At 43.2% G+C, this 25,969-nt stretch overlaps 1 protein-coding gene across 1 annotated transcript in view; it reads left to right on the forward strand.

Annotated features, from left to right (window-relative positions):
- CAMLG (calcium modulating ligand) overlaps positions 1-9,871 on the forward strand; it is a 179,181-nt gene extending 169,310 nt beyond the window's left edge. Inside the window, exon 4 of the mRNA XM_073620804.1 lies at positions 8,546-9,871. Within this exon, the coding sequence (XP_073476905.1) occupies positions 8,546-8,737 (192 nt within the window). The 3' untranslated portion in view covers positions 8,738-9,871. The remainder of the gene's footprint in view (positions 1-8,545) is intronic.
- Positions 9,872-25,969: the final 16,098 nt, after the last annotated feature.

A 25,969-nucleotide genomic window follows, 5' to 3' on the forward strand; every position in this document is an offset into this window, starting at 1 on the left:
AGGTGCTAGCAGGTATCTGGGCTGATCCCACTAACACTGCGTTTTTGGGAACCCTAAACTGCTGGGGACGCTAGTATAGATCTGATCGGATCAGGTATTGATCTGATCAGATACTATACCACTAAGGGAGGTGTACGGTGCGTGCGTGGGTGTTAGCGCGACTGGCGCTAACCTGACGCTGCCTGGGGCTGGTGCTTGCCAGTTCACCAAAACGCTACCAAAAAAACTGTTAGCGATCGCAGGGATCAGGCCTGACTCTGCGAACGCTGCAGTTATGTGTTTAGTGTTTTGTAAGTGATTGAGATCGATCGATACTGCACTTGGGTGGGCTGGGCTGGGCAGAGGGGCAAAACGCATGTGCTAGCAGGTATCTGGGCTGATCCCGCTAACACTGCGTTTTTGGGAACCCTAAACTGCTGGGGACGCTAGTATAGATCTGATCGGATCAGATATTGATGCGTTCAGATACTATACCACTAAGGAAGGTGTACGGTGCGTGCGTGGGTGTTAGCGCGACTGGCGCTAACCTGACGCTGCCTGGGGCTGGTGCTTGCCAGTTCACCAAAACGCTACCAAAAAAACTGTTAGCGATCGCAGGGATCAGGCCTGACTCTGCGAACGCTGCAGTTATGCGTTTAGCGTTTTGTAAGTGACAGTGATCGATCAATACTGCACTTGGGTGGGCTGGGGTGGGCTGGGTTGGGCTGGGCCGGGCGAAGGGGCAAAACGCAGGTGCTAGCAGGTATCTGGGCTGATCCCGCTAACACTGCGTTTTTGGGAACCCTAAACTGCTGGGGACGCTAGTATAGATCTGATCGGATCAGATATTGATCCGATCAGATACTATACCACTAAGGGAGGCGTATGCTGCGTGCGTGGGTGTTAGCGGTACTGGCGCTAATCTGACGCTGCCTGGGGCGACGCATATCACCGCCAGGCGATCAGGGGGCTAAACCTTTATTCGGTAATAAACGGCGGGTGCCCTGACACTATGAAAAATAAACCAACTAACCAGCGTCACCTGTAACGGTTATACAGTGATCAGTGGTGAAAGGGTTAACTAGGGGGCAATCAAGGGGTTAAAACATTTATTAGATAGTATATGGGGGTCCCTGTCGCTATAAAATGCTGACGGCGAACCTAAATATTTACGTTCCTAACTAGCGTCACCAGCGACACTAATACAGCGATCAGAAAAATGATCGCTTAGTGACACTGGTGACAGGGGGTGATCAAGGGGTTAAAACTTGGTTAGGGGGGTACCCTAGACCTAAAGGGGGGTAACACTCACTGTCCTACCACAGTAACTGTCACTAACTGACACCCTGCAGTAATCAGAAAAAAAAATACTGCTTGGTGTCAGTGTTACAGGGAGGGGTGATTGGGGGGGGGATCGGGGGTGTTTTGTGTGCCTGGCATGTTCTACTGTGTGTGTGTGTGTGTGTGTGTTGGTGCACTTACTCTTCTCTCCTCGGCGCTAGAACGGAAACTGCCGAGCCGAGGAGAGATGACATCACATCCTCTGCCTGTGTGTACTATACACAGGCAGGGGATGTTCCTCATTGGCTGGGAGCGATCGCGAGGGGGGGGGCCACGATCGGATGGTCTCCCCCTCGTCTCTCATCGCTCCTAGCCAAATGCCGACCGCCACTGGCACCGGGGGGGGGGGTCCGATCGGACCCCCCGCCCGCGGGAAGGCAATCACGTATGGGTACGTGATTTTGCCTGCCCGTGCCATTCTGCTCACGTATATATGCGTGAGGCGGTCGGCAAGTGGTTAAAAAAAAAAAAACACTTTAAAGATGGGGAAGATCCGCATCTGAACCTAGAGAAGGTAGAGGCTGATAGACTGGAGGTAATAGAAGGCATTACTATTACATTTAGAGTAAACTTTTACCAGTATTGTGCATTATATTTAAAATGATCATATCCAGCTTTTAGTACTACTTTAATATAGAAGATTTCTATCCCCCCACTCTTCATATAGCTTCATGCCTGACTCCTAGTTTTAATGTTCGTATATCCTACTTCTGGGTGTATTTTATATTTATATATATATATATATATATATATATATATATATATATATATATATATATATATATATATATATATTACATACATATATACACACACACACACACACACACACACACCAAACAGGTGGTGGTGGTGAACAGCACATCAGCAGTCTCCCAGTGCAATGCAATCAGACCATCCCAAACAGTCATATATAGAAAGAAAGTTCAGAGGATTGCTGCACAAAAATTTATTGAAATGAAAAACATACAAAAAATTTATCGGAAGCATTTCATTGTATAGTTAGTTTCGGGCTATATTGCTAGCACCCTTCCTCAGACTGGAACATATCACAATTGAAGTATTCTTTTCACAACATTTATAAGAAAGCATGTTTGGAATCAATTGCATTAAAGGGGTTGTAAAGGTATAAATTGTTTCACCTTAATGCATCCTATGCATTAAGGTGAAAAAACTTTTGACAATACCGCCGCCCCCAGCCCCCCCGTTTTACTTACCTGACACCTCGAAACTCAGCCGCTCGCTCCCGACCTTCAGTTCGCCGCTCAGCCTGGTCGCTGATTGGCTATAGTGGATGGATTGAAAGCAGCGCAGCCATTGGCTCGCGCTGCTGTCAATCACATCCAATGACGCGGCGCGCCGGGGGGCGGGGCCGAGTGATACAGCGAGCGGCTATAGCCGCCAGCTGTATCACGGGAGCGCGCCCGCAATAACTAACCACCATGCGAGGGAGCTCGCATTAAGGTTTAAGGTGGTTAGTTCTTGCGGGGAGGAGCTGAAACAGCCGCCGAGGGACCCCAGAAGAGCAGGTTCGGGGCCACCCTGTGCAGAACGAGCTGCACAGTGAAGGTACGTATAACATGTTTGTTATTTAAAAAAAAAAATAAAAAATTACCTTTACAACCCCTTTTAACAAGGTCATTATCCATCATCACATGTGTCAAAGATCTCTTTAATCAAAAATAGCAAGATGAAATAGGCTAGACACTGGATACAAATTTCTATTCACTCTAACATGCATCCCTGGTGTCAACCTATAATATAAAATAGAAAAAAGTAAAAAAATAGGGAAAACACATGCCTTTTTATCTTCATATTCAGTAAGCACCATATAATTAAAAACAGGTCATATGTTGAACAACCCATACTCCATGGGTCTCTCATACAAGCAAGTACAGATCGGATTCTGAGTTTAACCCTTTGGGGCACATAGTATTCAAAGAGTGGATCCACTGTAATTCTTTCCTTCTCAAAATTAACTCCTGATTGCCACCTCTCCTACTGCGACTTACTCCATCTATAACCATAAATTTCAGTAGAGAAACCGCATGGCCTTTTTCAACAAAATGCCTGGCTAGTGGAAGTTGAGTAAGTTTGTCTCTTATAGAGTATTTGTGCCGGGCAATGCGGTCCTTTACTTTTTGGGTTGTCTCACCAACATAGAGGAGCCCACAAGGACATTTAATCACATAGATCACATATGAAGACTGATAGGTATAATATCCTTTATTTTCATTCATATGACCTCTGTGTGGGTGAGACAGAAATTTACCCCTAGTCATTGAGTTGCATTGAAACTGTAAGGCCCGGTTCACACTAGGGGAGGCACGACTTGCAGGTCGCCTCACCGAGGTGACCTGCACACGACTGCCACGGCGACTTGCAAAACGACTTCTGTATAGAAGTCTATGCAAGTCGCCCCCAAAGTAGTACAGGAACCTTTTTCTAAGTCGGAGCGACTTGCGTCGCGCCGCTTAGAACGGTTCCATTGTACAGAACGGGACGCTACTTGTCAGGCGACTAGGTCGCCTGACAAGTCGTCCTAGTGTGAACCGGCACTTACTATACAATAGAACGCTTTTAATACATTTTTTGTATGTTTTTCATTTCAATACATTTTTGTGCAGCAATCCTCTGAACATCCTTTCTATCTATCTATATGACCTTGACCACTTCAGCCCCGGAAGGATTTACCAACTTAATGACCAGGCCATTTTTTGCGATACGGCACTGCGTCTCTTTAACTGACAATTGCGCGGTCGTGCGACGATGTACCCAAATAAAATTGATGTCCTTATTTTCCCACAAATAGAGCTTTCTTTTGGTGGTTTTTGATCACCACACACTTTTTACTTTTTGCTATAATGCATATGTAAAAAAACAAATGTATTCATCAGTTTAGGCCAATATGAATTCTTCTGCATAACTTTAGTGTAAGGCGTAAGCGTATATTGGTTTGTGCAAAAGTTATAGCGTCTGCAAACGATGGGATAGATTTATGGACTTTTATTTTTTTGAATTGTTTTTACTGGTAATGGCGATCTGCGAAAAAGTAAAACTTTTTGGGGACCAGTGACATTATTGCAGTGATCAGTGCTAAAAAAAAATGCGCTGATCAATGTATAAATTACACTGGCAGGGAAGGGGTTAACACTAGGAGACGATCAAGGGGTTAACTTTGTTCCCTGGGTGTGTTCTAACTGTGTGGGGTTTGGGTTTACTGGGAAAACACAGAGATCACTGTTCCTGATCATTAGAAACAGCAGATCTCAGTGTTGTCCCCTGTCAGATCGGGAATCCGTCTTGTTTACATAGGCAGATCCCCGTTCTGCCTCTTTACCGCGGGTGGCCGGTGGACATCATGTCTGCCGGACCCACGGGCGAGCATGCTCCCACAGTACCACATGCACAGACCGACGTACAGGTACATTGGTTTGCGCAGCCAAGCCGCCTTGCCACAGTATGTATGCGAAAGACGGTTGGCAATTGGTTAATTTACTTTGTTTCTAGCAACCAAAATCACTATAGCGACCGCGTGGAAAAGCCCTGTCATAAACCTTGCAATAGTAAAACAAAATCTTGTGAGTGGTTCTACGAGATGAACATTCCATTTTCAACAAAATATGGTCCCCTTGGCTTGCTTACTTGCAGGTCCCAGAAGAATGAATCTAATCGCACGAATAAGTTGATGCAGGATCCCCGGACAGATCCATTTCCTTTTCTCGTCTCTTTTCCTCTTAGCTCTTTCATTGTTTCCTTGACTCCTGCCAGCCTTGGCATCACGCTTCCTTAGCCTTTTTTATTTTGTTTTTCCTTTCTTATTTAAGTTACTGATGTTTACATTTGGGGGCCCTGAGTCCCTTCTATGGGTCTGTTACAATGCTTGGTAATTAGTAATACTTAGTAAACCATGATCACTGTACGTGGTCTTTCCTACCTGGTGGGTCTACTTCCAGGGATTACGTTTTGAGGTGGTCTCAACCTCGAAATGTATGGTTGACCACCTTTCAGTGTTTATAATGTTCTTGTTGTTCTATACCCATGTTCTAACACAAAACATGTTATTCCTGTCCACTTCTGTTGGTGGCCAAATGCTCACCTGTGAGCTTAGAGAAAACCTACCTAATTGCCAAGACTTTCTGTTCCGTTTTCCCCCACTTATATACCATTTCCTATTGTCTATATACAGCATGCAAGGATTGTTAGCTGCTCCACCCTGTGCTCTTGGTGTTTTGACTCTTCTCAAAATATTATTAAAAATTATTGAAACAGAAAAACCTGGAAAACAAGAAACCGTAATAACGCATAAAGAAAATATTGCCCAGGGCATTCCAAAGTATCCAGTCACCGCTAATCGTGGAGGGAACTCGGACCTCTGGCCAAGACCAAAGTGGGGGGCAGCGAGCAGCAGTTAGGTGACATAACTCGAAAGAGTTGACCTATTGGGGGTAGGTGGTATGGCATCAGGTGCGAGTCCAGCAGAGGACCCGCCACAGGAAAGGCGCACTCCTGTATCCTACATGGTCATAGCAATATACCACAGCAGCAAGACTGGAGAGCCTGAAGGTTAACTGTAAAGGTCATAAAAGTCTGAGAAAGTCCCTCAGGGTGCCACTTGTGAAGAATGTTTTGAGACCAAGCTAGAGGGGCCATCTCAGGGCCTATTCCGACCTCTGTGGTGTGCAGGTTGCCATGGATGTGGACGAGAGAGGAGTGCGATCTCCGGGAAGGAACACCAGTCTGGAATGTCAATAGATGGCAAGCCAAGTTGATTCAGGAACTGGTTCAGGATCTGGGGCAGGTCATCTTTGCTCCGTAAGGTGAGTTGTTGGTGACCGACAGGTTGAAAGGAAAGCCCCACCTGTAGGTGAGCTTCGCGTCTTGTAGGGCAACAATGGCTTGAGAGTGCTGGGTTGCATCAGGGTGCGCCTGGAGATATCCAAAAAAAGGATTTGGCACCCTCAGTCCACATGATGGATACCCCTGACATGAAATATAATGCGTTCCTTTAGGGAGTATTTTTGGAGTTTACTTATAATGTCTCTCGGCTTATCCGGGTCCTCTGAGAGGAGGTGAAGTGCTCTATGAGCGCCTCTATATCAATGTGTTCATGCTCCTCACGGCCGAGAATCTGCTTAAAGACCCCTTGCAGTGTAGGGACTATTTCCCAAGGCGCAGTGGCCTCTGATGCAAATATTAACTCTGCAGCTTCTATTTTTAAAGTCAACCATCTGATCTAATAAAGAGTTAATCCGTTGATCCTGTGTCTTGCATCTCTGTGTCTATAAGGTAGGGGTAATGCCATCCCATTGCGATTCTAGGGCTTCAACTCTACCTCCAAAGTGAGCAGTATCAGCCCGAGGGGTTCTATGTCTTGTCCCAGGGCCTTCTCTACCCTATTAGCCAAGATCTCCAAGTCAGCCTTAGTGCAGAGGGTTAAACTATGGGAGCGCAAGTCTTTATCTCCTAGGACCTCTCTATCAGAAACCATGAACCAGACCGAGACAGAAGAACAGTAAAATCACACTTGTTTATTAATAAAAATAAAAAGGTACATAGAGAAACTGATTTCTTTGGAAGTCTTTCAGCACTTCTAGAACCCTATATTTCCAGTGGCCAAAAAAGCTACAAGTCTGAGTTCTGATTGTTTTCTCTGTAGCCAAACAGCATATTTATAAAGCAGTGAATTTGACATTTACCTAACATTCACTGCAGGAAATGCAAATTTGTGGAGGCACTGGGGACTTTCATGGCACCGCTAGTATTCTCAACACTATATTGAATTTAAAATCATCATATTTTACACAAAGGCACATATAGTGTTGTGAATACTAGTGGTAACATGAAAGTCCCCAGTGCCTACAAAAATTTGTATTTCCAGTACTGAAACTTTTGGGACGCAGGTACATTAACCGCTTAAATACAGGGCATTTTCACCCCCTTCCTTCCCAGACCAATTTTTAGTTTTCAGCGCTGTCGCACTTTAAACGAAAATTGCGCGGTCGTGCAACGTTGTACCCAAACAAAATTGGTGTCCTTTTTTCCCCACAAATAGAGCTTTCTTTTGGTGGTATTTGATCACCTCTGCGGTTTTTATTTTTTGCGCTATTAACAAAAGAAGAGCGACAATTTTGAAAAAAACAATATTTTTTACTTTTTGCTATAATAAATATCCCAATTTTTTTTTTTTTTAAATAATTTTTTCCTCAGTTTAAGCCGATATGTATTCTTCTACATATTTTTGGTAAAAAAAAATCGCAATAAGCGTATATTGATTGGTTTGCGCAAAAGTTATAGCGTCTACAAAATACAGGATAGATTTATGGCATTTTTAAATTTTTTTATTTTTTTTTTTTTACTAGTAATGGCGGCGATCTGCAATTTTTTTTTTTTTTATTTGTGACTGCGACATTATGGTGGACACATCGGACACTTTTGACACATTTTTGGGACCATTCACATTTATACAGCGATCAGTGCTATAAAATTGCACTGATTACTTTGTTAATGTGACAGGCAGGGAAGGGGTTAACCACTAGGGGGAGACGAGGGGTTAAATGTGTTTCCTAGGGGAGTGATTCTAACTGTAGGGGGAGGGGACTCACAAGGGGAGGAGACCAATCGGTGTTCCTCTGTACTGGGAACACAGATCGGTCTCCTCTCACCTGACAGGACGTGGATCTGTGTGTTTACACACACAGATCCACGGTCCTGTTCGGTTAACGGGCAATCGCTGGTGCCCGGCGGACATCGCAGCTGCCGGGCACACGCATTGGGTGCCGAGCAATGCCGCGGGAGCGCGCGCCCCCTAGACGGCCGGGAAGCCCAGGCCATCATATGACGCCCGCCCATGATAGTAGATCCCATCTGCGGCCGTCATATGACAATGAGCGGGTATTGAAGCGGTCAGCATTACACTATATGGAGTTGTAGCACATTTAACTAATATTCACTCACGTTGAACCTTATAGGTGCAGGCGTTTTAAATGACAGTACATTCATTGCTTTTACCCTTTTAAGATGTCCACTTCTGTGGTTCTACTGCTGATATATAATGTTTATTCTTATACATTTATTTTAGCTTGTGTTGTATATGTTATTGGATCCGGTGGAGTCCTAATTTTTTAGCTGTAATCAATTGTATGCCAATGTGGTAGAAAAGGATTAAAGCTTCAAGTGATGTCAAATGCTAATTGTAAGCATTTCATTGTTTTTGTTTTTTTAGGGGGAGAAAAAAACAAAGACCACTGTCCTCACTGCTGCACTTTTATTGTCTGGGATTCCATCTGAGGTGATCAGTCGCTCCCTGGATACATACAGCAAGATGGCAGATGTTTTTACAGACCTCTGTGTTTACTTCTTCATCTTTATTTTTTGTCATGAATTACTTTTATTTCTTGGCTCAGAAGACCCATGACTGTTCATTATTCCTTAGACTGTGAATCTTTCTGGCCTTACTACCTGATTGTTAGTAACTTGCCAGGAGATCTAGATCATAAGCTACATAGCTATTTTAAGTCCAAAACTAGAAGAGACACTATGGTGCCTAAATCAATTATTTAACCTAATAATGTTAGGAAATTTTCTGTTTAATATGTCTCGTAACAGTTTTTATTGGTTTGTTAATACAACAGCCATGTACTGGAAATTCTTGTTCAACATATCAATATCCTATCAAAAGGGAAATACAATAATACCCTAGTTTCTACTATACATTTATGCAATGTGCTTTATATTGTTCTATCGTCATTTTCCTGTTTGTTTATGGGATGATTTTTTTTTTTTAAGGTTTTATGCAGGTTCACAAGTTTAAAACCACTTCAGCCAATGTTTTTTGAGATAAATTGGGGAAGAGTGTAGAGACACAGTTGGGAGTTTATTAGTTTGTACCTCTAATCAGGAGACTTCACTTCTTGTCAGGACACAAAACAAAAACATTTTAAGAGCAAGGAAAGGTTATATTTGACAAATTTGTGTTGCTGTCTGTGCCTTTCTGTCCCTGTGACATTGGTACACTTGACTTGTTCAGGCATCACAGGAACAGGAATTGATGGGGGATATACCCAGGAAGGACATGAACTGCAATAAAAACTAAACATAAATTCTTACCCCCTCCGTTAAAAAAAAATGTTGCAGTCCAGCTTTAATAGAATGCATGAGCAGCCAAGTTCACTAAAATACCATTTCCCAGAGTTTGTAGAAAAAGCTGCCACTACAAGTTTTTTTATTTTACAGCAGCATCCATGCCTGCCAGCTTGGTTATCCTGAATGTAAACACTTCTAAAAATAGAAAAACAGAGAAGCAGTGGTAATTTGCTTAAGAAAATATTCCTTTTAAATGATTCTACTTTTTAACGATCATGTACCTAAATCCAGCATATATAGATGTGTATGATTTGTAGAAGCAATGTTCATGAGCATGATGTTATAAGTGAATGTACATGTAATTTGTGGGTAATTATTTTTCATGAAACAAGTATAATATTTCAGAAGTACCAAAGGCAACCTGTAAAACAGATGGTGTTTGCAAATATATATTTTTTTTTCTTCAGATGTTCCATGAACATGTATGTATTCATTCCATGTGTGTGAACATCCAGCCATGAGAGAATAGTTGATTTTTTGGAGGTGACTTTATCTCAAGGTCATTAGTACTGATTGTTGGTGGAAATACTATGGTTTCCCATAAAAGGCATAGGTCATGCTGAGTGCAATGGCAGGTAAGACATTTTCCTGTCATATTACATATTAAGATTCAGTGTGGGGTTTCTTCAAATTCAGCCAGTGGCATAAATGTAGTACATGTAGTAACATTTATTGATCATATTTATTCTTGGGGAAATAGATGAATACTGATTGGATGATATTCCAATGCATTTGAAAACCTATGTGTACAATAAGAACTTTTGTTAGCAGAAAGCATTCATGAAAAAAAATATTACCTTGCACAACCTAAATATGCCAAGGGTTGTTTAAGCGCAAAGTAACTATTGAATCCATCTTAACCACTTGCCGACAGCTAACAGTACATTTTACTGCGGCCGGCCGGCACAGACACGTACATGATCCAGCCTGTTCCGGGTTAGGGGCACGCATCACGCCGACCCTGCAGATTGCGGATCCTGGTACTCGGCCATCGGGATAATGTGATCAGAATGTCAACAAAGCTGTCATGAATAAATTTCTTTCATAACAGCTGTGTTTCCTATTGACTGATGCTGTGATTGGCCCACAGCTATCGCATGGTACCTGGGCCAATCACCGCACCCTGTACCATGTGATTAGCTGTAGCCAATCACAGATCACTAGTAATCACAGCTGTAATGAAAGTAACCTATTCATGACAGTTCAAAACATGCTGTTACAATGATCATCATCATCAATTTTAAAAAAAAAAGGTTAAGAAATTGAATAAAAAAATTGTATTTATTTTGTCAACATACTCTCACCAGTCAGTATCCCTGATCATCACCATGCCAGTCATATGATAATGCTGTACTGTACTGGTGACAGTATGGTTAAAAAAATAAAATAAAAAAAGATTTTCTCCATTTTCCAAAAAATTGTAACAAAAAAACTTGCCATGCCTCTTACTAAATGCCTCAGACTGTGGGGAATTTGTACTGCCCTGGCATTTTAAAGGCCTCAAGAAATGAGATGGGCCATCAGTAGATCAGAATTGATCAATTTTCCAATATATACTGTAGAGCTGCACGATTAATCGTCAAAGAATCGAGATCGTAATTCTACCCCCTCGCGACACAGCATTTTCCCGATTCAGTGCAGAGCCGTTTTCTGCACTCTGCACTGAAAATATCACTTAAACATCACTTAGGCGGAGATGAAGAGAAAAATTGTACCATTTAGTTTTTTTAGCTCAAAGGAATGAACTTCAGTCTGTAAATGAGGTCAGTTTAACCACATAAGCACGCCGTTGTTTGCGATGCGGCACTGCGTCGTTTTAACTGACAATTGCGCGGTCGTGCAACGTTGTACCCAAACAAAATTGGTGTCCTTTTTCCAACAAATAGAGCTTTCTTTTGGTGGTATTTGAATCACCTCTGCGGTTTTTATTTTTTGCGCTATAATATAAAAAACCAAATGTATTCGTTTAGGCCAATATGTATTCTGCTACATATTTTTGGTAAAAAAAATCGCAATAAGCATATACTAATTGGTTTTCGCAAAAGTTATAGGGGAAAGATTTAGGGACTTTTTATTTTTTTATTGTTTTTACTAGTAATGGCGGGGATCAGTGATTTTTAGCAGGACTGCGACATTGCGGCAGACAAATCTGACTCTAGTGACACTTCTTGGTGACCAGTGACACCAATACAGTGATCAGTGCTATAAAAATGCACTGATCACTGTATAGATGGCACTGGTAGGGAAGGGGTTAACACTAGGGGTGATCAAAGGGTTAAGTGTTCCCTAGGGAGGTGCTTTCTAACTGTCAGGGAAATGGACTGACTGGGAGTAGAGAGAGATCGTTGTTCCTGATAACTAGGAACAGCTGATCTCTCTCTCCTCCCTTATCAGTACAGGGATCCGCCTTGTTTACATAGACAGACCCCGTTCTGCCTCTCTTTACAGCGATCGTGGGTGGCCAGTGGAAATCCACTCCGCCGGACTCACAAGCGAGCAAGCTTCCGCCCGCAGTACCACATGCACAGACCGACATACAGGTATGGTGGTTTGCACAGCCGAGCCGTCTTGCCTCAGTATATATGTGGAAGGCGGTCAGCAAGTGGTTAAAGACTAAACCTTTTTCTGACCCTTGCTTACAAGGTAAAATCAGTATTTTTTGCTAAAAAAATTACTTAGAACCCCCAAACATTATATATGTTTATATAACATTATATATATTTCCATTTTTGACGCACTGTATTTGCGCAGGGGGTCTTTCAAATGCAATTTTTTGGGAAAAATACACTTTAACCACTTCAATACAGGGCACTTCCCCGCCCAAGCCAATTTTCAGCTTTCAGAGCTGTGGCATTTTAAATGAAATTGTGTGGTCATCCAACGCTGTACCCAAACAATTTTTATCATTTTGTTCCCACAAATAGAGATTTCTTTTGGTGGTATTTGATCACCACTGGGCTTTTTATTTGTTGCTAAACAAATAAAAACAGACCGAAAAATTGTGAAGAAAAAAAAAAGTTTTTCTTTGTTTCTGTTATAAAATTTTGTAAATAAGTAAGTTTTCTCCTTCATTGATGGGCACTGATGAGGTGGCGCTAATATGCAGCACTGATAGGTGGCAAATGTATTAGCAGATTTAGAAATACTTCAGAAGCAGTTAAGACTGGTTCACACCACATGCAGTCAAGTAAATTTTTCATCTGCATCAAAAATGCATACATCATATTTTCCATGTATTCCATTGCCCGTAGTTCACACCAGTGCTGTGCGGTCAACAAAAGTAGAACATGTTACATTTTTTTTCTGTATGGAACACATCTGAAATGTAGCACAACACATCAGAATGCACATGTTCTGAATTGAGATGGGGAGGGGGGAAATGCACCAGAACACATTAAAAACACATGCAGAAATGCATCCAAAATGCAGAAATTGTAGTGTGAAGTGGTCCTAATAGCATTTTTTTTTCCTTTTGGGATAAAGTTTTTACATAAAAGTAGATCTTTGTAAGCACCCCTGTCAGTGGTAGATGGTTTGTCTCAACCCTCTGCTACAATCTGCACAAGAGCTTGTTCTTTTGAAAAAACAGACTTACTGGCTAGAGCACCAGGTGAAAATAAGGGGGAAAAGCCCAAAAAGAAAACAAATGCAGCTACCACATCTAGGCCCTGGTAAGCTGCAATAGAATACATGTTTGTTTTTGGGTTTAATTACCACTTTAAGTTTGGGTGAATAATTGTGTTTTCAAAATTATTTCATAGAATTGAAAACGCTGCAAAACATTCCCTGATAATTGCCTTCTTTTCTCCCCCCATACATTTCAAATCATCAAATCGTATAGTGTCAGGATTCACACTTTTCAGACCAAACCAGTAAAAAAAACACTTACTAAAATTCTAAATCAAAAGTGAATTTGTTTTGACTCGTTAGTGGACAATGACTTATCATTTTGTTCATGTGTTTATGGTTACTGAAATCCCCACCCAAAAAAAAAAATTTATAAGATTGTCTTCCCTTTCATCAAATTGAGCTCAAAATAGTGTCAAGTGTCCGATCTGTCTGCCGCAATGTCGCAGTCCTGGTAAAAATCGCAGATCGCCGACATTACTGGTAAAAAAAAAAATAATATAAAATCACAAATCTTTCCCTGATTTTGTAGACGCTATAACTTTTTCACAAACCAATTAATATACGCTTATTTTTTTTTTTTAACCAAAAATATGTAGAAGTATATAGATCGGTCTAAACTGATGAAGAAATTTGTTGTTTTTTTTTATTTTTTTTTTTTAATATTTATTATAGCAAAAAGTACAAAATTGTGTGTTTTCTTTCAAAATTTACGCTCTTTTTCTGTTTATAGCGCAAAAAATAAAAACTGCAGAGGTGATCAAATACCACCAAAAGAAAGCTCTATTTGTGGGAAAAAAGCACATAAATTTTGTTTTGGTACAATGTTGCACGACCGCGCAATTGTCAGTTAAAGCGACGCAGTGCCAAATCGCAAAAAATGGCCTGGTCAGGAAGGGGGCAAATCCTTCTGGGGCTGAAGTGGTTAATGAATAAAAAAAAATAGCAAAACACAATAGTTACCCCAATGTTTTTGTATAACCACTTGCCTACCAGGCCAATTCTGACATTTCTCTCCTACATGTAAAAATCATAATTTTTTTGCTAGAAAATTACATAGAACCCCCAAACATTATATATGTTTTTTTAGCAAAGACCCTAGAGAATACAATGGTGGTCATTGCAACTTTTTATCTCGCACGGTATTTGCGCAGCAATTTTTCAAATGCTTTTTTAAAAAAAAACAAAACAGTAAAGTTAGCCCAATGTTTTTGCATAATGTGAAAGATGAAGTTACGCCGAGAAAATAGATACCTAACATGTCACGCTTCAAAATTGCATACACTCGTGGAATGGCGCCAAACTTCGCTACTTAAAAATCCATTTAGGCGACTCTTTAAAAATGTTTACTGGTTACATGTTTTGAGTTAGAGGAGGTCTAGGACCAAAATTATTGCTCTCGCTCTAACGTTCGCGGTGATACCTCGCATGTGTGGTTTGAACACTGTTTTCGTATGTGGGCGGGACTTACTTATGCGTTCGAGCTCACGGGGACAGGGGCGCTTTTTTTTTTATTATTAATTTTACTTTATTTTAGCTTGACTCAAAAGTCAAGCCTGAAATAATAAAAAAAAAGATCACCGCTTCCCAGCCGAAGCGGCGCCGTTTTTTGAATACAGAGGCCGGGCATGACGTCATAACAGCACACCCGGCCTCCGAACAATCATAGAGACTCCGGCGACTATCTGGTCCGCCGGAAATCTCTATTCTCAACATCCGGGGCTGGTGGATCCTGTGTCCGACTCACCGATCGTAGCGGTGAGTCGGTAGAAGCACTGGAGGGCGGCGGGGGGGATGGACGCCCCCTCTCGGCTCCTGTAAGAACGATCAAGCGGCAGAACAGCCGCTATGATCATTCTTATGGTGCACAGATTCGCTGTCTCTAAAAGACAATATCTGAATGATGCCTGTAGCTACAGACATCACTCAGATATCCCCACTCAAAGCCGAGGACGTCATTTGGCGTACGGCGGGCGGGAAGCGGTTAATATGAAAAATTATGTTACGCTGAGTACATAGATACCTAACATTTCATGCTCCTGGAATGGCAACAAACTATGGTATGTAAAAGATTTCTCCATAGGCAACACTATAAACATTTTTACAGGTTACCTATTTAAAGGTAGAGTAGGTCTTGCGCTAGCATAATTGCTCTCGCTCTAGCCATTGCATCGATACCTCACATGTGTGGTTTGAACACCGTTTACATATGCGGGAGTGGCTTGCATATGCGTTTGCTTCTGCACATGAGCATGGAGGGATGGGGCACTTTAAAAAATGTTTTTTTCCTTTTTGCACTGTCCCTTTATTTTACGTCTTTATCATTTTTATTCCTATACATTCCTTGTAATAGAAATAAGCATGAGGTCCTCCTTTTTATTGAGAAATTTAGTATTAAAAAGACCCCAGATCTCTCATTTACCTTTTAAAAGCAAAATAAAACATTTTTTTTGCTTAAAAAAAAAAGTCAATGGTTAATGCAGAGAACCTGAAGTGGCGTTAGAGGTTGCTCTGGTCCTCCAAGGGCATAGTGATTAGTGAGGGCCATCTTGCCCGCATTCAACTTTCTGCCCAGTGAACGGCCACATCGGGTCACCTCTGGGATTCCCGATGGCTCTGGTAAGCTCGGAAACGACCAAGAGTCCTACTTGCTTCCTAAATATATTTCAAACCATGTGACCAAATAGGTTTTAGATATTCACAGCTCTCAGGAAAAATCAACAAAAAATAGTTAGACCCCTTTCACACTGCAGCGCCGCTTGCTTTTGCGGGCTGTTTTTTTTAACCACTTAAGGACCGCCTCACGCCGATATACGTACATATACGTGATCTGCCTTCCGCGGGTGGGGGGTCCGATCGGACCCCCCCGGTGCCCGAGGCGGTCCGCTTCTGACCAGGGGCGATCAGAGATGAGGGGGAGACCATCCGTTCGTGGCCCCCCCTCGCGATTGCCGCCGGCCAATCAAATCCTTCCTTTGCTGCTGTATGCTAAACAGCAGCAAAGGAAATGATGTCATCTCTCCTCGGCTCGGTATTTTCCGTTCCGGCGCTGAGGAGAGAAGACTTCAATGTGCGTGCACAACACACACACATACAGTAGAACATGCCAGGCACACAAAACACCCCCCTTTACCCCCCGATCCCCCCCCCCTGTCACACTGACACCAAGCAGTTTTTTTATTTATTTATTTTTTTCTGATTACTGCATGGTGTCAGTTTGTGACAGTTACTGTGTTAGGGCAGTTAGGGTTAGCCCCCTTTAGGTCTAGGGTACCCCCCTAACCCGCCCTAATAAAGTTTTAACCCCTTGATCACCCCCTGTCGCCAGTGTCACTAAGCGATCATTTTTCTGATAGCTGTATTAGTGTCACTGGTGAAGCTAGTTAGGGAGGTAAATATTTAGGTCCGCCGTCAGCGTTTTATAGCGACAGGGACCCCCATATACTACCTAATAAATGTTTTAACCCCTTGATTGCCCCCTAGTTAACCCTTTCACCACTGATCACCGTATAACTGTTACGGGTGACGCTGGTTAGTTCGTTTTATTTTTTATAGTGTCAGGGCACCCGCCATTTATTACCGAATAAAGGTTTAGCCCCCTGATCGCCCGGCGGTGATATGCATCGCCCCAGGCAGCGTCAGATTAGCGCCAGTACCGCTAACACCCACGCACGCAGCATACGCCTCCCTTAGTGGTATAGTATCTGAACGGATCAATATATGATCCGATCAGATCTATAATAGCGTCCCCAGAAGTTTAGGGTTCCCAAAAACGCAGTGTTAGCGGGATCAGCCCAGATACCTGCTAGCACCTGCGTTTTGCCCCTCCGCCCGGCCCAGCCCAGCCCACCCAAGTGCAGTATCGATCGATCACTGTCACTTACGAAACACTAAATGCATAACTGCAGAGTCAGGCCTGATCCCTGCGATCGCTAACGGTTTTTTTCGTAGCATTTTAGTGAAATGGCAAGCACCAGCCCCAGGCAGCGTCAGGTTAGCGCCAGTACCGCTAACACCCACGCACGCACCGTACACCTCCCTTAGTGGTATAGTATCTGATCGGATCAATATCTGTTCAGATCAGATCTATACTAGCGTCCCCAGCAGTTTAGGGTTCCCAAAAACGCAGTGTTAGCGGGATCATCCCAGATACCTTCTAGCACCTGCGTTTTGCCCCTCCGCCCGGCCCAGCCCAGCCCACTCAAGTGCAGTATCGATCGATCACTGTCACTTACAAAACACTAAACGCATAACTGCAGCGTTCGCAGAGTCAGGCCTGATCCCTGCGATCGCTAACAGTTTTTTTGGTAGCGTTTTGGTGAACTGGCAAGCACCAGTCGCCTAGTACACCCCGGTCGTAGTCAAACCAGCACTGCAGTAACACTTGGTGACGTGGCGAGTCCCATAAGTGCAGTTCAAGCTGATGAGGTGGCAAGCACAAGTAGTGTCCCGCTGCCACCAAGAAGAAGACAAACACAAGCCCGTAGTGCCCTTCCTGCTACATTCGCCAATCCTAATTGGGAACCCACCACTTCTGCAGCGCCCGTACTTCCCCCATTCACATCCCCAACCAAATGCAGTCGGCTGCATGAGAGGCATTTTTATGTCCTCCCGAGTACCCCTACCCAGCGAACCCCCCCAAAAAAGATGTTGTGTCTGCAGCAAGCGCGGATATAGGCGTGACACCCGCTATTATTGTCCCTCCTGTCCTGACAATCCTGGTCTTTGCATTGGTGAATGTTTTGAACGCTACCATTCACTAGTTGAGTATTAGCGTAGGGTTCAGCATTGCATAGACTAGGCACACTTTCACAGGGTCTCCCAAGATGCCATCGCATTTTGAAAGACCCGAACCTGGAACCGGTTACAGTTCTAAAAGTTACAAAAAAAAGTGTAAAAAAAAAAAAAAAAAAAAAAATATAAAATAAAAAAAAATAGTTGTCGTTTTATTGTTCTCTCTCTCTCTATTCTCTCTCTATTGTTCTGCTCTTTTTTACTGTATTCTATTCTGCAATGTTTTATTGTTATGTTTTATCATGTTTGCTTTTCAGGTATGCAATTTTTTATACTTTACCGTTTACTGTGTTTTATTGTTAACCATTTTTTTGTCTTCAGGTACGCCATTCACGACTTTGAGTGGTTATACCAGAATGATGCCTGCAGGTTTAGGTATCATCTTGGTATCATTCTTTTCAGCCAGCGGTCGGCTTTTATGTAAAAGCAATCCTAGCGGCTAATTAGCCTCTAGACTGCTTTTACAAGCAGTGGGAGGGAATGCCCCCCCCCCACCGTCTTCCGTGTTTTTCTCTGACTCTCCTGTCTCAACAGGGAACCTGAGAATGCAGCCGGTGATTCAGCCAGCTGACCATAGAGGTGATCAGAGACCAGAGTGGCTCCAAACATCTCTATGGCCTAAGAAACCGGAAGCTACGAGCATTTCATGACTTATATTTCGCCGGATGTAAACAGCGCCATTGGGAAAGCATTTTATCACACCGATCTTGGTGTGGTCAGATGCTTTGAGGGCAGAGGAGAGATCTAGGGTCTAATAGACCCCAATTTTTTCAAAAAAGAGTACCTGTCACTACCTATAGCTATCATAGGGGATATTTACATTCCCTGAGATAACAATAAAAATGATTAAAAAAAAAATGAAAGGAACAGTTTAAAAATAAGATAAAAAAGCAAAAAAAAATAAAGAAAAAAAAAAAAGCACTCCTGTCCCCCCCCTGCTCTCGCGCAAAGGCGAACGCAAGCGTCGGTCTGGCGTCAAATGTAAACAGCAATTGCATAATGCATGTGAGGTGTCACCGCGAACGTCAGATCGAGGGCAGTAATTTTAGCAGTGGACCTCCTCTGTAAATCTAAAGTGGTAACCTTTAAAGGCTTTTAAAAATGTATTTAATTTGTCGCCACTGCACGTTTGTGCGCAATTTTAAAGCATGTCATGTTTGGTATCCATGTACTCGGCCTAAGATCATCTTTTTTATTTCATCAAAAATTTGGGCAATATAGTGTGTTTTAGTGCATTAAAATTTTAAAAAGTGTGTTTTTTTCCCCAAAAAATGCGTTTGAAAAATCACTGCGCAAATACTGTGTGAAAAAAAAAAATGAAACACCCACCATTTTAATCTGTAGGGCATTTGCTTTAAAAATATATATATAATGTTTGGGGGTTCAAAGTAATTTTCTTGCAAAAAAAAATAATTTTTACATGTAAACAAAAAGTGTCCGTAAGGGCTTTGTCTTCAAGTGGTTAGAAGAGTGGGTGATGTGTGACATAAGCTTCTAAATGTTGTGCATAAAATGCCAGGACAGTTCAAAACCCCCCCAAATGACCCCATTTTGGAACGTAGACACCCCAAGCTATTTGCTGAGAGTCATGTCGAGTCCATGGAATATTTTATATTGTGACACAAGTTGCGGGAAAGAGACAATTTTTTTTTTTTTTGCACAAAATTGTCACTAAATGATATATTGTTCAAACATGCCATGGGAATATGTGAAAATACACCCCAAAATACATTCTGTTGCTTCTCCTGAGTAAGGGGATACCACATGTGTGAGACTTTTTGGGAGCCTAGCCGCGTACGGGACCCCGAAAACCAAGCACTGCCTTCAGGCTTTCTAAGGGCGTAAATTTTTGATTTCACTCTTCACTGCCTATCACAGTTTCGGAGGCCATGGAATGCCCAGGTGGCACAAACCCCCCCCAAATGACCCCATTTTGGACAGTAGACACCCCAAGCTATTTGCTGAGAGGCATGGTGAGTATTTTGCAGACCTCACTTTTTGTCACAAAGTTTTGAAAATTGAAAAAAGGAAAAAAAAAAAGTTTTTTCTTGTCTTTCTTAATTTTCAAAAACAAATGAGAGCTGCAAAATACTCACCATGCCTCTCAGCAAATAGCTTGGGGTGTCTACTTTCCAAAATGGGGTCATTTAGGGGGGTTTTGTGCCACCTGGGCATTCCATGGCCTCCGAAACTGTGATAGGCAGTGAAAAGTGAAATAAAAAATTTACGCCCTTAGAAAGCCTGAAGGCGGTGATTGGTTTTCGGGGCCCCGTACGCGGCTAGGCTCCCAAAAAGTCCCACACATGTGGTATCCCCATACTCAGGAGAAGCAGCTAAATGTATTTTGGGGTGCAATTCCACATATGCCCATGGCCTGTGTGAGCAATATATCATTTAGTGACAACTTTGTGCAAAAAAAAAAAAAAAAATTTGTCACTTTCCCGCAACTTGTGTCAAAATATAAAATATTCCATGGACTCAACATGCCTCTCAGCAAATAGCTTGGGGTGTCTACTTTCCAAAATGGGGTCATTTGGGGGGTTTTGTGCCATCTGGGCATTTTATGGCCTTCAAAACTGTGATAGGTAGTGAGGAGTGAAATCAAAACTTTACGCCCTTAGAAATCCTGAAGGCGGTGATTGGTTTTCGGGGCCCCGTACGCGGCTAGGCTCCCACAAAGTCCCACACATGTGGTATCCCCGTACTCAGGAGAAGCAGCTGAATGTATTTTGGGGTGCAATTCCACATAGGCCCATGGCCTGTGTGAGCAATATATCATTTAGTGACAACTTTTTGTAATTTTTTTTGTCATTATTCAATCACTTGGGACAAAAAAATAAATATTCAATGGGTTCAACATGCCTCTCAGCAATTTCCTTGGGGTGTCTACTTTCCAAAATGGGGTCATTTGGGGGGGGGTTGTACTGCCCTGCCATTTTAGCACCTCAAGAAATGACATAGGCAGTCATAAACTAAAAGCTGTGTAAATTCCAGAAAATGTACCCTAGTTTGTAGACGCTATAACTTTTGCGCAAACCAATAGATATACGCTTATTGACTTTTTTTTACCAAAGACATGTGGCCGAATACATTTTGGCCTAAATGTATGACTAAAATTGAGTTTATTGGATTTTTTTTAATAACAAAAAGTAGAAAATATCAATTTTTTTCAAAATTTTCGGTCTTTTTCCATTTATAGCGCAAAAAATAAAAACGGCAGAGGTGATCAAATACCATCAAAAGAAAGCTCTATTTGTGGGAAGAAAAGGAAGCAAATCTCGTTTGGGTACAGCATTGCATGACCGCGCAATTAGCAGTTAAAGCGACGCAGTGCCAAATTGGAAAAAGTCCTCTGGTCCTTAGGCAGCATAATGGTCCGGGGCTAAAGTGGTTAAGGTCACGTGACAACAGGACCTTAAAAAAAAAAAAATCAAAAAAGACCTCTTTCTCTTAACGTCTTTCAGGACAGCACCTTGAGAGAGTGGTTCCACCCACTTGTCAGGAAACACACCTCCACCAATCTTTAACCACTTCCCTACCCGGCCATTGTCAAATGACGTCCGCAGATGGGATCTCCAATCCTGGGTGGATGTCATATGACGGCCTGGGCTTCTCGGCCGCCTAGGGGGCACCCGCCGTGTTGCTCGGGACCCGGTGCGTGTGCCCGGCGGCCGCGATGTCCGCCGGGCACCCGCGATTGCCCGTTAACCGGGCCGGACCGTGGATCCGTGTGTGTAAACACACAGATCCACGTCCTGTCAGTTGAGAGGAGACCAATCTGTGTTCCCAGTACAGCGAAACACTGATCGCTCTCCTCCCCTTGTACGTCCCCGCCCCCTACAGTTAGAATCATTCCCTAGGAAACATATTTAACCCCTTGTGTCCCCCTAGTGGTTAACCCCTTCACTGCCTGTCACATTTACACAGTAATCAATGCAATTGTATAGCATTGATCGCTGTATAAATGTGAATGGTCCCAAAAATGTGTCAAAAGTGTCCGATGTGTCCGTCATAATGTCACAGTCACGAAAAAAATCGCGATCGCCGCTATTACTAGTAAAAAAAATAAATAAATATTTTTTTTAAAAAATGCCATAAATCTATCCCGTATTTTGTAGACGCTATAACGTTTGCACAAACCAATCAATATACGCTTATTGCGATTTTTTTTTTTTTTTTTTCTTAACAAAAATATGTAGAAGAATATGTATCGGCCGAAACTGAGGAAAAAATTTTGTTTTTTTTTTTTAAAAATTGGGATATTATAGCAAAAAGTAAAAAATATTGTGTTTTTTTCAAAATTGTCGCTCTTCTTTTGTTTATAGCGCAAAAAATAAAAACCGCAGAGGTGATCAAATACCACCAAAAGAAAGCTCTATTTGTGGGGAAAAAAAGGACGTCAATTTTTTTGGGGTACAACATCGCACGACCGCGCAATTGTTTAAATTGCGACAGTGCTGAAAGCTAAAAATTGGCCTGGGAAGGAAGGGGGTGAAAATGCCCTGTATTGAACCAGTTAAAAAGGAGGCTCCTTCTCACTTATCACCAGTTTTTTGTGTTTCCTCCGGAAGGGAACACTCAGTGGGGAGTTAGGAGCTCTCAAGGTGCTGCCCTGAGAGGCCAGGCTCCCTACTCCACCGTTTTCCCTACCTCAGAGAGCCAGTTCCTCCCACTCCACAGGCTGATGCGAAGCCGGTTGGATGGGCTCCTCCCTCGTAAGTGCTCGTGAAGAGCAGGATTGCTCCAGGAGTCGCCGCTCCCAGGCGGTAGCGTTAGGCATGCGGGCGCTCGTTTTTTTTCTCCAGGCATGTTTTTATTTCCTGACGTCGCCGCCATCTTGGGAAGGGCAGTCAGAGGAACTGAATCCACCGGAAGTGAGGTAACCGGAAGTGGGGCGGCATCCGACGAGGAGGCGCTGGGCGTCATTTCCACCGGAAAGCGCAGGGGGGAGGAATAGGTCTGGTGCCTATATTTCCATTAGGCGCTAATGGATTCCGGAACCTGCGTTTACCACATGCATCGTGCTGCAGCACCAGCAATGGACTCGGGAACCGCAGCAAGTGGGACAGGCACTAGCAAGGCCCAGGTAAGGAGCAGACTGATGTTCTGCTCTATTTTACTATGGCGTCTCTCTCTAACGCTTCTCCCTAGTTTATTAGTGGGACTTGAGTGTATTTCCCCCTGGTGGCGGGACCTGTCTGGGCACATGAGACTGATGTTTTGTTTCTCACTGTGCACCTGTGGTGAGCCTCTTGAATGTGTTAAGGCTGACTCAAAAGGATGGTTTGTCTTTTTTCCTTTTTTCTTTTCCTAAGTCATGGCAGGCCAAGAGCTCTGACCCAGGGATTAAAAAGAAATGTCCTTCATGCAAGACTAAATTACCTGAAGGCTAGAAAAAGACTTTATTTCAAACATGTATTGACTCTTTGGTGAAGGAAGAAGCTTCTTCCGCATGCAGCGATCACATCTGTCAAAAAGGAGCTGGATGCCACTATTCAATCCTTTCGTTCTTCGCTTACAAATCCATCCTCAAGTCAGCCGACTACCTCACAATCTTCTCAAGGCTCACTGTTGGTCCCGGCAGTGGAGGCAGAAGGGGGTCCTCTGAACCAGGAAGGGCTTTCCCCCTTGCATTCTAATGAAGAATCACATGAGGATGAGGAAGATGTGGAGAATACTCCCTCCAAATATAAATTGTCTTTGGAGCAAGTAGACGGTCTCTTGAGGGCAATGTATGCTACTTTGGGCCTAGAGGAAGATCGCAAAGAATTGTCTTTACATGACAAGATGTATGCAGGACTCAGCGAGCCCAAAACTCGTACCTTTCCGGTTCATGCAGTAATTGCTGAGGCAATTAAAAAAGAATGGACTGATCCTGAAAGAAAACCTTTCTTCCCAAAAGCTCACAAGAGAAGGTTTCCTTTTGATGATGACCCAGCGGCTCTCTGGAATAAAGTTTCAAAGCTCGATGCAGCCCTTTCTCAAGTGTCAAGATCAACCGTTTTGGCATTTGAGGACATGGGGATCTTAACCACTTCTGGCCCGGCCTATAGCAGATTGACGGCCGGGCGGTGGTTCAGTTATCCTGACTGGGCGTCATATGACGTCCTTCAGGATAACAGCCGCCGCGCGCCCGTGGGGGCGCGCATCGCGGCGATCGGTGGAGCGATGTGTCAGTCTCACACACCGCTACACCGATCTTGGTAAAGAGCCTCCAGTGGAGGCTCTTTACCATGTGATCAGCCGTGTCCAATCATGGCTGATGACGATGTCAATAGGAAAAGCAGTTGAATGCCTTTTCCTCACTCGCGTCTGACAGACGCGAGTAGAGGAGAGCCGGTCGGCGGCTCTCCTGACGGGGGGGGGGTCTGCGCTGATTATCAGCGCAGCCCCCCCTCGGGTGCCTGCACTAGATCACCAGGGAAGCCGCCAGGACCACCAGGGAAGCGGGCAACATGCGGATGGCCAGGTATGTACCCGATGGCCATCCACATGTGCCCAATCTGTGCCACAAATGGGCACTGACTGGCACCATTATAAATCAGTGATGCCCAGCAATGCCACCCATCAATGTCATCAGTGCCCATCTGTGCCACCTATCAGTGCCACCGATAAGTAGCCATCAGTACCACCCATAAGTGCACATCAGTGCCGCATACCAGTGCCACCTATCATGTCCATCAGTGCCACCTCATTGGTGCCCATCAGTGCCGCCTTATCAGTACCCATCAGTGCCGCCTTATCAGTACCCATCATTGAAGAAGAAAATGTACTTATTTACAAAAAATTTTTAACAGAAACGAAAACTTTTTTTTCCAAAATTTTTGGTCTTTTTGTATTTGTTGCACAAAAAATAAAAACCACAGAGGTGATCAAATACCAACAAAAGAAAGCTCTATTTGTGGGAACAAAATGATAAAAAATTTGTTTGGGTACAGTGTTGTATGACCACGCAATTGTCATTCAAATTGCGACAGTGCTGAAAATTGGCTTGGGCAGGAAGGTGCCTAAGTGCCTGGTATTGAAGTGGTTAAAAGACCCCATGGACAAAAAGATGTATCAACAACTAAAGAGGGCTTGGCAATCCATCATGGGCAACCTCAAGCCAGCAATGGCAACTACTTGCATCTCCAGGAATATGGAGTATTGGGTGAATCAGCTTAAGGCTCACATAATAGCTGATTCTCCTAAGCAAGAAATCCTTGATTCTTTTTCAACCTTGTCAGCAGCTGTAGCCTATGTCTCAGATGCATCTGCTGAATCTATTAGGATGAAAGCAAAAGCCGCAGCCCTTACTAATTCAGTCAGAAGGGCTCTGTGGTTAAAAAACCTGGCCGGGGGACGCAGCATCTAAAACCAAACTACGCGGGGTCCCTTTCCTAGGAGATTTATTGTTAGGCCCTGATTTCGACTCAGTTCTTGACGGCCTGCAGATAAAAATAAATCTTTTCCTGTGAAGAAGAAGAAACAGCCAGTCAAACGTTTCTTTTATCCTCAAAGGGCTCAGGAACAAAACAAGTCTCAAGAGAAAAAGAAAAATTGATCAGGACAGAGGGGAAAAGGCAAAGGAAATGTCCTTTTTCCATCCTCCTGTGTCAACGCAATGACAGCCGGTTACAGGTGCGAGGAAGACTTCAGGGTTTTCTCCCCTATTGGGCAAGCATAACAGAAAACTAGTACATTATGTGCATGCTGGCCCAAAGTTACAGAATAGAACTTTCGGATCTCCCCCCAGAAAGGTACTTTATAACAAACCTACCTAGAGATGCAACAAAGTCCCTAGCGATGAAGAACCTATTAAAGGATCTGATAGATCAGGGGGTTGTGACTCGGGTTCCACAGGGGGAGCATTATCAGGGATTCTATCCCCATATATTCTGGGTGGCTTTTTTATCAGGAAGTTTTCGATAAATCCTCAACTTGAAACCGCTGAACAGATCGGTCCTATACAAAAGGTTTCATATGGACAACATCTTCATGGTCAGAAACCTATTGACAAGGGAATGCTTTATGGCATCGATCGACCTTCAAGGTGCCTATCTGTATATCCCCTCAGTCTCAGATATTGCTAAGGATGGCAATA

The sequence above is a fragment of the Aquarana catesbeiana genome, linkage group LG03 (assembly GCF_042186555.1).
Source record: "Aquarana catesbeiana isolate 2022-GZ linkage group LG03, ASM4218655v1, whole genome shotgun sequence".
Classification (NCBI taxonomy): Eukaryota; Metazoa; Chordata; class Amphibia; order Anura; family Ranidae; genus Aquarana; species Aquarana catesbeiana.